A 14,459-nucleotide genomic window follows, 5' to 3' on the forward strand; every position below is an offset into this window, starting at 1 on the left:
TGTTACGTTAGCTCGATGCGTTGAATGCAGAGATACAATACAAAGTTCAAGCCTAATAAATAGGAAGGAATATTAACCTTCATCTACTGTTGATACCAGGTTTAGGTGATGAACTCATTGTTGAGCATTATAAAATAGAAGTTGTACTATTGTTTATTAGAGGAATGTTAGCAGGATATTGAGTTGGGATTTCGTTTCGTCTGGAGTTTCAACAGGAAACCTTTGACGCTAGCTAAAAAGCCTTGTGTTGAATGTGTGGCTTGTCTTCTCCCAAGGTGTCACTGTAGATAAAACTCTTTATTCTGCACATTTTCCCAAACACTGCCAAAGTCTAGACATGGCAGACCCATCGTGATCAATCAGATCAATCACAGTGATGTCGCTGCATGTAGTAACACCATTGAGACACCACGTGATGGATGACAATGTCAGTGGTGGCCATGCGAAGGTCAAACAGGTGGGAAGTGTAAGAGAGTGGACATCAGGTGTTTTCCCTTCACTAAAAATAACCATTGTCATTTTGGGATGTATTTGAAAAGGACATTGTGTTCTGTAGTTTCCTCTTAAAATATCACAAACAATGAGGATATTAAAATAACTGTAGTTACAGGGGAATTAAAAACCCCTGAAGGTCACCTTCGTATAAGCACCACAGATACACCATCTGTGTAAGAAAGCCTTAATTCTGGTATCTAACTATTTGAGTTTAGTACGTTCTGGTTTCACAATCGTGGGGTAAAATTCAGGTGTTCTATCTCCCACATTGCCCTCAACGGTGTCACATGGTCAGTAAGGCTTGAATGGAGCTTACACAACAAGCAACAGGCAGGCATTTGTTGTCACTCACAACACCTTTGCTAGAGACTGTTGTTAAGACTGGATAGATCAACAGATGACTAGTAACAGAAAGTGCCTTTCTGCAACCCGATCTGCAAACCAGTATTTTGTTTTGAAAACAGGACAAAGAGCAGATAGTGGGTAGTTTGAGGTTTATTGCCATAACGTTGTAATCAGTCCCCTCCTGGTTGATTATTACACTGAAAACCTTCTGTCTGACCAATGGGACTGCCAGGAGTTGCTTATTAAGCCACATATTTTACTTGAGATCTTGAAGTCTCCAGGAAATGTGTCCTTCTGGTCTCTTAAGGTTCAGATCATCAGCCCCCAGTGAATAGTTCAGAATGGGTCTATGCACTTTATTACAAGACTTTGTTCTAGAGCCGTCAGTGCATTTGTTTTTCCTTTCAACCGTGGAGGGATTCCACCTTCCATGAGCGCTCAGAGAAATTAAAACAAACTTACCCGAGAATTCGGAGTGAAAACAGAGGCAGCTCACTGCAGCAGTACTGTACTTAATGTGGCATTAATACTGTAAGTGAACGATATAAAGGATTGTCAGAAATAAAGTGTCAGCATCAAGAAATGACACCAATAAGGTGCCTTTCAGCATGGATTACAACTTGCACATAATTTATTACAAGGATTACAGAGTACATAAAAAGTAAGAAATGCTCTTGTGTAAAAGAGGATTTCTTTCAGGGATGAACGTCAGGGAATCACACTCACTGGAGAGATGGAGACAGTAATTAAGCCAGTGTGCTGACAGCCAGTCTGCCTTGTGTTCACTTCCACCCCAGCGTTGCTGTGTCTGTTGGTTTGCCAGCCCTGCAGGGCAAAACATAACCTGCATGAGACATGGACATGTACTGGGATTTCGTCTCATAATTGGAATAATAATAATAATAATAATAATACCGTAGTTGTCAAGAGCACATCCATGTCATGTTTTGCCATGGCCTTTCAGTCATCCGGTACCAAGACAGTGTTTCTGAAAGAATCGTAGTCACCAGGATAATGTTGACACCGTATTGTGTGACTGCTGGACAGTCTCACCCTCCTGGAGCTCTGGTGCTGCTGCTGTGTTTTTGTAACTGAACTGCATCTGTAATTTAAGCTGTACCAAGCCTAGAGTTACAGCACAAGCACTGCACAGCAGCTTGGAGCTTTCAGACCAAAAACAGCTGATGCATACACACTCCTGTTCCAGGTTAACTTCTTGAATTTCCCTTGACCCCTGCCGAACAGCTTATTCAGACGGCTCTCCTGTTCATCCCTGCTCCATCAGTCTTTCTGTGGGCATGGACTTGAGGATAAATACACTTAAAGCAAACAAAATGAATAACAGAACACCAGAGACGGTTGCTAACAGCAGTTTTGTGTGAGGATGCGGCAGTGGTGTCCACACACTTTTCAGACACTCTTATCTGCTGGATCACACCCTTGCTGGAGGGAGGGCTCTGTCTGTCTCCATTTTCTTTATCGGCATCAGCAATATCAGCAGGTGGTGATGAGGACAGACAGGGCACAGGTGGTAAGCTTGTTGATTCAAAGTGTTGGATACAAGCCAAGTTGGACCTCTGGATGCTCCTGGCTGTCCTTAGGAGCATAGATTTTAATGCACACCCCTGCACATATTATATATATATATGTATGTATTTACTCCACAAATTGCCTCGCATCAGCACTCTTAGTTTCTCTGAGGGTTGTCATTTGGTTTCCTCCTCCTTGTTCCTTTGAATAGGAGTAACTATTCCCACTCCTGCACGTCTCTGAGCGTGTGTACATCACAGAGATGGGAGGCGATGGAAGAGGATGTTCCAGTTCTCTGCTGAGACAAATCCCAGTTTGTCATAGATACAAATAAGCGGGCACACACAGACCACATACTAGGCTGTCTTAAACTCCAACCTGTAAGCAGCATGCAGCTGTATTTAAAGTGTCTCATGATAGGCTATACACAGCATGAATCATTTCACACTCGGCTTGCTTTAATAGTTTAGGGAACACCCAGGAAAGTTAAATGCTTTCGTGATCACAGCAGAGCAAATGGCAGACACAGTGGCTGGCTGGTGGTCTGAAGATCCTCCCCTCAAGGACACACTGGGTCCCTGATGAGCGCGTGCAGCTCAGTGTGAGTCGTGACCTGTTCGACGCACATATACGATTGATGCATTTGAGTAAGAGAAATAATTGCCCGTGCCTTTTTCTGACTCATTTGATGCCTTATTGCTGCATTGAAAGTTAAGGACAACTGCTGAGAGAGAAGTGGGAGCTACGCTGACTGGTAAAGCTGTGCGTTTGTCGTGATGAGAAGAGAATGACTTTATGTAAATGGTGGAGAAAAAGGTCATTCGATTTCAGCGGCGCCACCAGCTGAGCTGAGGACGGCTCGATGTGGGGGGGGGGGGGGGCCCGTGGTTGCCAAGGACACCGCCGACCTCCATGGCGAGCCCTCGCAGGGGAAGGCGCCAGGGGAGCCACCTCTGTGTTTCTCTGTGAGATTGAGTTGTCAGTAATCAGTCATTGTGACAGCCAAGCTGACCACATGGATAACTCTATTAGCAGAGGCTGTGTTCCTGTGAGGCAGCAAGCCTCTTAGCTCTGATTGATACAGAGAAACAGGCTGAAACTCACATTCAGAGGCCGCCGTGTATTCAGGCAGAGGTCTTTACTATCTCTGAGCGCAAGGGTTCTCATGTCTCTGTGCTGTGTTAAAGTTTTATGGGGGTGGTTTCTAATGTTTCCACCCAGCTTGTTGAACCGATTCTGTGGGTGAGTGTGAGATAATGTGTGCGTGTGTGTTTATGTTTGTGCGTGTCCGAGCTAGTGGTTGGGTTACACAGATGGTCTCGCTGCTGCCTGCACAGCTGCCCTTCGGCCAGTCTGACCACGGTCTACAGATCCTGCTGGGCCTGCAGCAGGACTCTGCTGTTCTGGAAACTCTGCCTGCTCACATCAGCCAGCTGGGACCCAACACACACACACACACACACACACACACACACACACACACACACACACACACACACACACACAGCATCCCTCTCGCACTTTGTCTTTCTCTGTGCTGTCTGCTCAAGTGAGCATGGCAGAGGAAATCCCTACAGACTGAGCGGCAGCTAGCCTAGTGTGGCGGAGTAGGGGCAGGTACTCTGTTAACAGCCCTTAGTGCAGCCGACAGGCCTGCCCATTCACTCTTATTTATAGCCAAATATCAGGAGGAACTCAGCCAGGAGAGACTCATCTAGACAGACTCACACCTCTCTGACCCATCACCGCAGATTTATCAAGACTCATTTGCGTTTTGGCGGCCCCCTTAGTAGTAATATTTATTTTTCCCCTTTTACCTCAACCTCCCTCCATGCTTTCCTTTATGAGACCTGTCCGTACTAGTGGGTGTTGAGTTATTGGTGATGTGTGTCACGTAGCTAAAGCTATCTGTGTTGCCATTCTCTTATTAGTCTATTTATTATTGCGTGAAAGGATCAGCTGTGGCAGTGCCTTGCAGGCTGTTATGTCGAGTAAAAGGAAAGATGAAAAACGTCATTTGTGTGTGTGTGTGTGTGTGTGTGTGTGTGTGTGTGGCAAGCACAGAATGAATATATTGTATATTGCCATCGGTAACACCAATGTAATGTAATGTAGTGTCTTGTAGAGCTGGATGATATGACAACAGTTTGTCATGATATAGGTTTTTGGTCATTTCCCTCAAAAGCAGGGACAGCGAGCAGTGTTTCATCTCATGTTCCCTCATTTCTGACATCTTTGCCCTGATTAATGACAGATGAAGAGTCGAGGGGCTGTCATACCTGCACCTGCAGGTGTTTTCACTTTGGATAATTGGGTCTCTGCTCAAGTTGAAGTTGGCTGGTGCGATATGGGGAATTGCCTCAGGTCGCCATGCACCAAAACATTTTTAAGGTTTAAGTTATCACACCCAAACAGAAGAATATTATGTTCATTTGGTACTTTTGCCCGAAGCGACTCACAGCAAGTGCAGTTAACCTTCAAAAAACAAGAGCTACGGTCCATAAATGCCCACAACGTCCTGAGAAGAGGTCTAGTCAGGCATAGTGAGTGAAAACACCTGTGTATTTAGTTTAATTACATGGCATTCAGACAGTTTTGCAGTTAATAATTGTAATATTCAGTATGTTTAGGGCATTGAGGGATTAAGAATGTCATTGCATTGCAAATTTTGCTTTGTCGTCCAGTCTTAGTTCATAGTCCAATACAAGAGAAGTAGGTTTAGGGGTGGGGGAACAAGAGGACACAAGCATATCTAAGAGTCAAAACACACTGACTCATAAGACTCACTTAAAACTGATATGCAGCTCAGCGCGGGAAGCACTTCTTTACTTATACATGAAGACCAAAATAGATGGCTGGGTGAATCTGTGCGGCTATACAGTACAATGTACTGAGCAGGGAGGAACACGGGAGGGCTGACTCACATCCCAGCTGCGCTCACTCACACAAACACACGTACACACATACACATTCGAAGCCTTACATATCATACACATACAAAATTCATAACTGCTACGCACACTTCCCTGTCTGACACAGGACTAATGGACTTTCCAGTTTGCTGGTCCGAAACATCGCTTCGCCAGTGGAAATTATTGCTGTTGGTCTCTTGGTCTCTATTGGTGCAGTAAATTTAGCGAGCCACTGGAAGTTATGACAAATAATTTTATGAACCATAGCGCTGTATTTAGGAAGCCGGTTAGCTGTCCTCTGACTCTCTTTGCCTGACTGCATACGCTTTCATGTGAGAGCTGAAGCATGCTCATCATACCAATAGATATGGGGTTATAAATCAATACAGCCAGATGCTGCACTTTAAACTCTTAAGGCCATCAGCAGATAAAGTGGCTCCGCAAGGAATAATGTACATCTTTAAAAGCCCTCAGAGTAATGACAGGGGTCTTGCATGATTAAAGATGTGCAGGAATGTATATAGAGTGTGTGTTACTGTAGGTGTATGTATACTGTGCTTTCAGCTATCTGAAACTAATGTGTGTGTCTTTATATGGAGGTTATGTGCCTGTTTACATGGATCTGTGGATGCAACAGAGGTTGGCTCCAATCCTGCGTGAGTTTAGAGGTCAGGGTTTGGTTGTGTATGGAGGGGGGCCCCCTTTTTTGGCAGGCAGATCAGTGCAGTGGCTGCTACGTGCCAATCAGTATCTTTGCTGATGAACCAGGTTTTTCCTCCCAGACACACAGAAAATTGAGTGATGGATGATTGGTGTAGGATTTCCTCTATAAAAAGCTGCAGTTCTGCGGTTCATTAGACACGTGTTTTGAAGAATCAAAGATGTGTACCCTGTGAATGGATATCACTACCCACAAGACAAGGTCATGAGTCCCCTCCCACATGTAAATGCTGGTGTGTGTGTGTGTGCGTGGCTTATACCTTCCCAGTATTATCCCTGTGTGTGTGATATCCCATGTCCCATCTGAGTAAAACCTCTACAACATTTTTATCACTTGCGTTTTGAGTTATGGCTGGCCGGAGGCTCAGGATATTAAATGTGGTAGACTGAGTGAGTCTGCCTTCAGATTTGGAGGCGACGAGTCAATTATAGTAATGCTGTATTTAGCATTTATTAGACCTTTTTAATCCTGGAAAGATCAAACAAGGAGGTCGGTATTTGAGGTGGAAGATTTGTTTCTCTGACTAGCTGCCTTAAAATAGCTTCTCTGACAGATTGAGTTGCTTATCTTACATTTTCCTTTGTCTTTGCAATCAGTGAGGCGTTATTTTTGCTTTGTCATCTGTTCAGTAGTGATCACCTGTGTGTATACATCCATTATGTGACTTTACACCTGGGCGGGATTGTGTCTCAGAGCTACTTAGTCCAGTGTTTTCTTTTCAAAGGCAGAGGTGGGTGTTGTTCCACATATAGAGGTGGGGTATTGGATAAGACCATTTTGGCTCAGGTGGCATATTTCTGGCCAAACCCAACCCGAATCTGTCAGGCGTTCTTGTTTTTAATGTTAGTATGAGCTGAAGCGATGAGTTTGTGTTACCCTGTCACACAGTTGTTGTTACCATGGTTACAGCTTGCCTGTTTACCCTGATTACCCATGTGTGGGCAACTTGGAAATGACAAAAGGCATTGTTTTACATCGGCTATAGGTGGATTGTTTCGACACATGCACAATATGCAGTGTCATCAGCAGTTCTACATATGGTAAAATTTGAGTCTTCCCAGTGAAGGTTGCATGTCAGGTAGGCAAGCCCAGTCAAAGTGACCAAACTTGACTCGAACATCATTTCTAGATTTTTGTCTGAACCGTGTCCACCATCTTTAGAGAGATGTCTCATCATAGTTTTTGTTATGTTGTCAAAGGAAGAAAGTTAAGTTCTGTCAGCTTGTGTCAGGAGAATCATATAAGCTGTAAGGAGGATGATGGGGCCTCAGGAGAGCAAGCTGTCATTTAATTAAGCAGACATGAAGCATGGGGAGTTGTGCGCTGGTGTGTGCACATGTGAGCGTGTGCTGGTCTCCACGCTCGTTCATCTGTGTGTGTTTGCTGAGAGTATCAGCAGGGGATGTTCTGCGCTGTAGGTCAGCTTTTCCATGACAGAGAACAAAAGAGGAGCAAGCTCCAGATCAGGTTCCCTCCCTCGCCTCTAGAATAGAACAAAATAATAATCAACTTTTCTATCACCCAGGTTGTTATTGACCTGGTAAGAGGGGGTCAGGGGTGGGGTCTGAAATGCCAAACAAATGGATTTCCTTCTTCTAATTCTCTTACCAAACGGCCCGGGTTATAGAGCAATAATCTGGAACTGAGCCTTGTCACAGTCCATTAGCTTTACTCGAGCGGGATTGCTACCTCCTTAGACTGGAAACTGTAAACACAGGTTTGGCCTGCTTATGAGAAGTTGGAAAGAAATTTCTAGTAATGTTCCCTTGGATGGAAAAGTCTCCCCATCTGAGAACGAGGCGTCACCACACTGGTGACTGTACTATTTCCACTTGTTTGCAGCCCTGACAGCAAAACACTGTTGCACATAAAGACGGGCAGACGTGGAAGTTGGGCTGTTGGCAGGAGGGTGGTACCTCTGGAATTTGTGCCAGCCTATTTTCTGTTGTGATGTGAAGCTCGGTGAAGTGTTGACTGCGGCCTGAGGCTTCAGTTGAGGACAGACACGCTTGTGTTCCGCTGTGATAGGAAGTGTCATTAGAATAATTTGGTTCCTGGAGAAAGCAAACGGGCAGATGATGCTGCTCACTCTCACTGGAAATGAGTTGGTAATTGTAAATAACCGTGTCTCAAATCTGGACCTTTTGATGGATGCAGCCCATTAAGGTGGGTCCGTCTCAGGCTTTAAAGGCTTGACTGAAGCTGCTCCTTTCTGATCAGAGAGGCAAATAGTTGTTAGTTTGAACGGTCAGTAACGTCAAAAATATTTCATCTGGAAGATTAAAAAAAAAAGTTCCAAAACCAGTGGCAAACTGGGTCCAGTTTCATGATAACTGTGTTTATAGTTCAAGATATTATGGACAACGGGTAAGAAGTGTACCAGGTTAATTGTTTATATATGTAAAAATCTTTGTAAGCTAAATTTGCATGTACTTTCTCGGTTGCTAATTGTGACGTGTTCGGTCTGTAAATTCAGACTTTGGAGGACCCAGCCCAACAACGCTTTGTCTGAATCATCACCATCCCGTACAGAGGGTGGGCAGCTGCAGTCATGATACAGTGTCAGTCTGACTGCGATGTCAAGGAGGAATGAAGGATGACCATTGTTTTTTATGTATGACGCTGTAGTCAAGTGATTGTGGTACCTCCTCAGGCATATTTCACGGTCAAACTCCATTACTGTAAGTCAACAGGAAGGCATGGTTTTGTTTAAAAAGAACTTCTTTTTTTGTTAAACCACAGATGTCAAATTAGCTGCTTTTTCAAAACAGGTTCAAACTGTTTGTACCACCAGAGAACCAAAACATTCATATAAATTTAAGCAATTTTTGGGCAGCTTTCAAGCAAGAATCCCTCGTGTATACCACAGAAAACATCCATCAAGAGAAAGTCAGAGATTAAAGTACATATGATAAATAAACCATAATGTTTTTGAAGGAATACATGTGTATTCATGGTAATGTGTGTGATGGGGTAAAACACACACAAAAATACATGTTTATGATGATTGTAGACACTCTCCTCACATTGGGAGTGGATTTGCAGCCCAATAGAAGTGACACATTTCTATTTTTCCACAGTGAAATCAAGAATAAGCCCAGTTTTATGTCACTCTATTTTGCGGGACATGTGTGGCAGATTTCCTTAGGACAGAAGGTGACAACATGTGGACAGTTAAGGATTTCTGCTTTATATCACCAAGGCAATACGCCTGATGGCCGAGTCAGGGTTTCCACAGAGACCCAGAAGTGGGTTAATATGAGGTCACCGTGCTGACATTCACTTCGGTCAACCTGAATCCAAAGAGGTCAGAGTCAAAGCATGGCCATGATGTGAATGATGATAACAAGGAGTAAATGTGAAGTACCAGTTGCCATGGCGATAAGAGAGGAACAAGGCCTAATTGAGGGAGGGGGGTCAGCATCACAGCTGGGCTCTCAGGCGTCCATCATGCAGTCTGCCTAGACTTCCTGACGGCCCAAGGTGAGATGGAGATGGATAGACAAAGACGGGGAGAGAGTGCATTTGAGTGGAGTGAGAGGAAGATGGGGGAGAGATGGAGGAAAAGTGGGTGGAGGAGCAGGGAATGTGTTCATCGATCTCTCAGCGCCGTCTGCTGACATGGCAGCTACAGGACTGCTTTTGTTGGCAGAGACACCATATATCTACAGTAGGTGTTTTGGCACACGCCTCAGTGTCCACACATGCATGCGTTCTGGCGCCGGCAGCTCAGCGTTGAGGTAAAGGCATGTCCTCTCTCTTCACACAGCCCCAGAGATGGGGGGGTGGGGGGTGGGGTGCTAAATCAGTTATCTCTTTATTAAACTGACAGATTTCAACATGGCTTTGCTGTGTAGTAGTTGCGTCTGAATTGAAAACTTCCCATCCTCTCCAGAGGCAGCGCTGACACTAGTCTACAGTGACGGCTGACCTTTGCTGCGAGAAAGGGCCTCATGTGGTTTTCCCCTGACCCAATTTGTTTCTGCTGTTGTTTGCTCGACCAGCACAGCCCCCTTGTCGCTCGCTGCATGCCGTGATATTTAGCGCTGAGATGAGGCCCTGCTTGCAGCGGCATGCTGTGCAGGGAAATGCACTTGAAGAACAGATGAGGAAAATCACGTGCGAGAGTCAGCTTGTAATGTGTGTGTTACCCATCTGCAAGGGCTGAGTAAAACATGTTCTGACGTCAGGGAGATGGTTTGTGAGAGCAGTCCAGCACCGCAGACACTCCTGCTGTTGAAGCTAGAGGGACTGGTCCTACATCATCATCTCTCAGTCCTTCCCCCATCCTCATCCACATTAGTGGTGTGGCGTGAATATGGGACAAAGCCCGCAAGCTGCACAGATTGCAAATGGAATTTCCCTCCTGTCATCTGAGACTACTACACGTTCTCTCTTCCAGTTACACTAAGCTTCGGTGTCATATCTAGACAGTTTGCATGGCTCATTTGAGTCTCTGCAATTGTTGAAAGCACGTGTTCTGAGCTCCTCTTGATCAATTCCCCTCATTTCTACCACCATCCATTCCCCTCGTTTCCTCGCCTCACATCTGTCCCTTGGGGCTAGCCCAGCTTAGAATAAACATCGGCAACCAGCTTTGTCTCTATGGCAACAGCTGCACATGCTGAACGGTGGAGCAGGCGTGGGGAAGGTAGGATAGCGATGCTGGATGATACTAAATGGGATCTGGTGTTCTTTCAGGTGATTTCATGTGAAGTTAACAGGGTCTGAGATCTGCTAGAGGCCCCCAGGGGACGCGTTGTGCTTTCAGGTGGAAACCGAAGGAAGACTCACAGGATGATGGCGGGGGAGTGATTGCAGTTAGTTTCCCGGGTAACGCCGTATAAGGGGTCAGTGGGGTTGGGCTCTGAAAGCCACCCAGTCAGTCTGTCAGTTGGTTTAAGCTCACCCTGACCCCGTCTCCCTTAACACCTCGATTACCCGGCTAGCCTGCTACAATTAAAGCTGCTTTTGCCTCCCTCCCACTTTCTGTGACAGCCTGCGGAAGTGTTGGATTGATCCGACCAATACGCTCAAGCATGCAGAGTATTTGTTTTTCTTTTTTCCTTGTTCACTTGTCTAAATATTATTTAGTTCCACCGTTGAGCCGGATTTGTCAGCAGGGATTTTGCCAGGCATGTTTTCACTCCCCATGCTGATGGCTGAGTACTTCCAACACTCAATGTTTTTACACCATTTTTCCTGACTGTTTTATGAGGATTGTGCTCAGCTGTACCCATCTGCTTCCCTGGTTGTTTCCAGGCAAGGTGCAATCTGTTGCCAGAGCAGAATGACCTCTGACCTGATTAATGCGTCAACAGGCTGCTGTTTGTTCAGACCTTTGTCAGGCAATCAGAGGTGAAACCACTGGTAACACAGACATGGTGCAACGTCATCATTGCTGGTACCTTGTGTTGTTATTTCCTTGCTAGAATCATCACTAACCAACCCAGAAGGTTACCCGATAACAGCATCTCAAGGTCGTTCCAGGGGGGTTGGCTCTGACTCAGGGAGTGATTCTAGCCACTCCTCCTGTTGACTTGTCATCTGTCCAATTGCGTTTGTCCTCACTTCTTCATTTTGTTTGTTAGCATTATGTGCAATGCGATCTTTCTGTATCAGGGCTGTTTGTGGTATGGTGCAGGGAGGTTTGGCTTTGTCTTCCAGTTGTAAGCGTTGACCTAGAAGAGGCAGAGGCTCCATCTGCTGTTATGTGCAACGTGAGCCACTCTCCTGGGCACAGCCGGGTAATTCAATACGACTTCCTGTCCTCACCTTCCGCAAACAGGTGAAGCCTAAGAAGTACCATATCTGGGAAAGTGGGGGTGGGGAACGTTTTGTTCAGTAATCATGTGCAGGGACAAACGGCTGGTTTCAAGGGGAAAACAAATGAGGTGAGCTTTAGAGCTTCTTGTTAAACCTGGCCTGATCCATCTTTGTGTGTGTGCATGTTTGCACACCATCTGTGTGGACTGGAAGTGTGACCTTTCCCTGAGAACTGATAGAGAAAATGCTGTCTATGTCCTTGCTGGCCGGCTCTTGTATCATGATGTGCGTGTCCCAGTATGCCAATGTCAAGTCAAGAGAGGGGAGGGAGATACTGTCAGGGCTGGACTTGTGACCTGTCTACTTGCTGCCACTTCCTCCAGCACCATGCTAATCAACTGGTATGGTGGTGATGTCCCTGAAAGAGACGTCATCTGTATAGCAGCATATGTTGTTCCAAAATCTGTATGTACCTTCCAGCACTAATGGTCCCTTCACAGATGTGCAAGTTACCCAAACCATGGGCACTAACACACCCCCATACAATCACAGATGCTGGCTTTTGAACTTGGTGCTGGTAACAATCTGGATGGTCGTTTTCATCTTTAGCCCGGAGGACACGACACCCATGATTTCCAAACAGCTTGACATGCAGTGCTGCCTGAGGGATTGAAGGTCTTGTGCCTTCAGTGTGGGTTTTTGGCCTTGCCCCTTACGTGTAGAGATTTGTCTGCGTTCTCTGATTTTTTTTTGATGATATTGTGAATTGTAGATTCTTGCAGTTGCATTGAGAAACATTGTTCCTAAAAACATTGTTTGGATTACTTGTCCACAGATTTTTAGCAGCAAGTGGTTTCTTGCAGCCTTTCCAGGATGGCCCTTTCACACCCAATCATGACACTATCACCTGTTACCAATCAACCTGTTTACCTGTGGAATGTTCCAAACAGGTGTTTTTGGAGCATTCCACAACTTTCCCAGTCTTTTGCTGCTCCTGTCCCAACTTGTCTGAAACATGTTGCTGGCATCAAATTCAAAATAAACGTTACAGAAATCAATGTAGTTGATGAGGCAGAATATTAAATATATTGTCTCTGTACTGTTTTGAATTGAGTATATATAAAGGATTAGCATATTATCACAATCTATTTTATTTATGTTTTACACAGCGTCCTAACTTTCTTGGAACCAGGGCTGTAGGTTGGACAAAACAAGGACTTTGACAGTGCCACTTTGAACTTTGCCTAATCAGTGTTACCTTTATTCAGCAGTGGGGGCAGGCTCTCCGGGGAGCATAAACAAATGACAATTGACTGCAGATTTTACGTTTACAACCTATTTATTCACTTTGCTCTCATGCTCCTTCACTCGTTCTCCCCCTGCTGTACTCTGCTCTCCTTCATTTCCACTGCTCCTCCCTGTCTAATGTTACTTGTCTTATACGATTTTGTAAAACATCAACGTTACATAATTTACACTCTCATCACATCTGATTACAAGTGTGGACACAATTTTTTACCTAAACATCATCATTTATGAGTCAGTAAAAGGCTAATGACACCTGACTAGCATCATCTTCAACAGCTGTCTTCCTCTTCTTAGTTGAACAAGCTCATCTGAAAATGCAGTCAGCAGTTACATCATGGCGTGTAGATATTAGCTTAATGCTATCAATTAGTTTACTCACATTAGCGACACTGAGTTGGCACCGGGCCAAATTAACTTAAGCTACCGTTAGCTGACCATTAATATTTGGCGAATGTCTATTTAACTTGTAAAATCCATTATGAGTTATCTTAAGCTAATAAGTCTACCTTTTCTCCGGTAAGTCGCTGCCCTACTTTCCGAGACGACACTCCTCTGACTCTCTGACCTGGGGCCTGGGTGCTTGACGTGATGTCACTTTCAAGGTTGCGCTCTCGCAAGTAATTAACGACATGTGGTGGTGTATTTGCAACAATTAAAAAAGAGAAATTTAAGGAGCATTGGCTAGGATTTAGGAATGGTGGCCCGCCACTCCTGAATGAATGTAGAGGAAACACTGTCTAATTGTGATTTACATTGTGTTATGACCTGTCATAGTCATATCCCTCCTACTACTAAACTACTAATAAAATGAGATTAAAAATGCTAAGGTTAGCCAGATTGTCTTGTTAGCATCAGAGCACTTTTCTTTGACATGACGTGATTCATGTCCGTGCATAATTCGACATAATTTATAGTGACATCTGCCTCACCTTGAGTGTGCATGTTCATTTGTGTGGCAATGGTATCTTGCGCATTGTTCTCACAGTGTACAATCTGATGCTTGTTAGTGAGAATGTTGTCTTTCTCTCCTTGGACAGTGTGGTTTACAGTGACGAGACAGGAAGATGGATGAGCTGCAGGATGTACAGCTGACTGAGATCAAGCCGCTGCTGACCAACAAGGTGAGTTGTGGGGAGGACAGGACAGTGACAAGCCGCTTAGGACAACAGGCACACAAACACATACAAACTAAACAGACATGAGGTGCACACCAGAGCGAATGAGCACCCCATATGGCCCGACCAGGCAAATACATACACTAGGCATGCACACTCTGCAGTCCTGTTCATCAAAGTGAATTATTCATATCAGCTTGACTGTCGAGAGGGACAAGAAAAGAGGGGAGTAAGTCAACAGAAAAAAAAAGGCTGTAGAAGGAACGA

At 44.9% G+C, this 14,459-nt stretch overlaps 1 protein-coding gene across 2 annotated transcripts in view; it reads left to right on the forward strand.

Annotated features, from left to right (window-relative positions):
- ndrg3a (ndrg family member 3a) overlaps positions 1–14,459 on the forward strand; it is a 35,656-nt gene that overhangs the window by 666 nt on the left and 20,531 nt on the right. For both annotated transcript variants that reach the window (XM_076752062.1, XM_076752078.1), the window contains exon 2: positions 14,115–14,198. In XM_076752062.1, coding sequence (XP_076608177.1) covers positions 14,142–14,198 — 57 coding nt within the window. In that variant the 5' untranslated portion in view covers positions 14,115–14,141. The remainder of the gene's footprint in view (positions 1–14,114; positions 14,199–14,459) is intronic.

Source organism: Chaetodon auriga, chromosome 2 (genome assembly GCF_051107435.1).
Source record: "Chaetodon auriga isolate fChaAug3 chromosome 2, fChaAug3.hap1, whole genome shotgun sequence".
NCBI classification, from domain to species: domain Eukaryota; kingdom Metazoa; phylum Chordata; class Actinopteri; order Chaetodontiformes; family Chaetodontidae; genus Chaetodon; species Chaetodon auriga.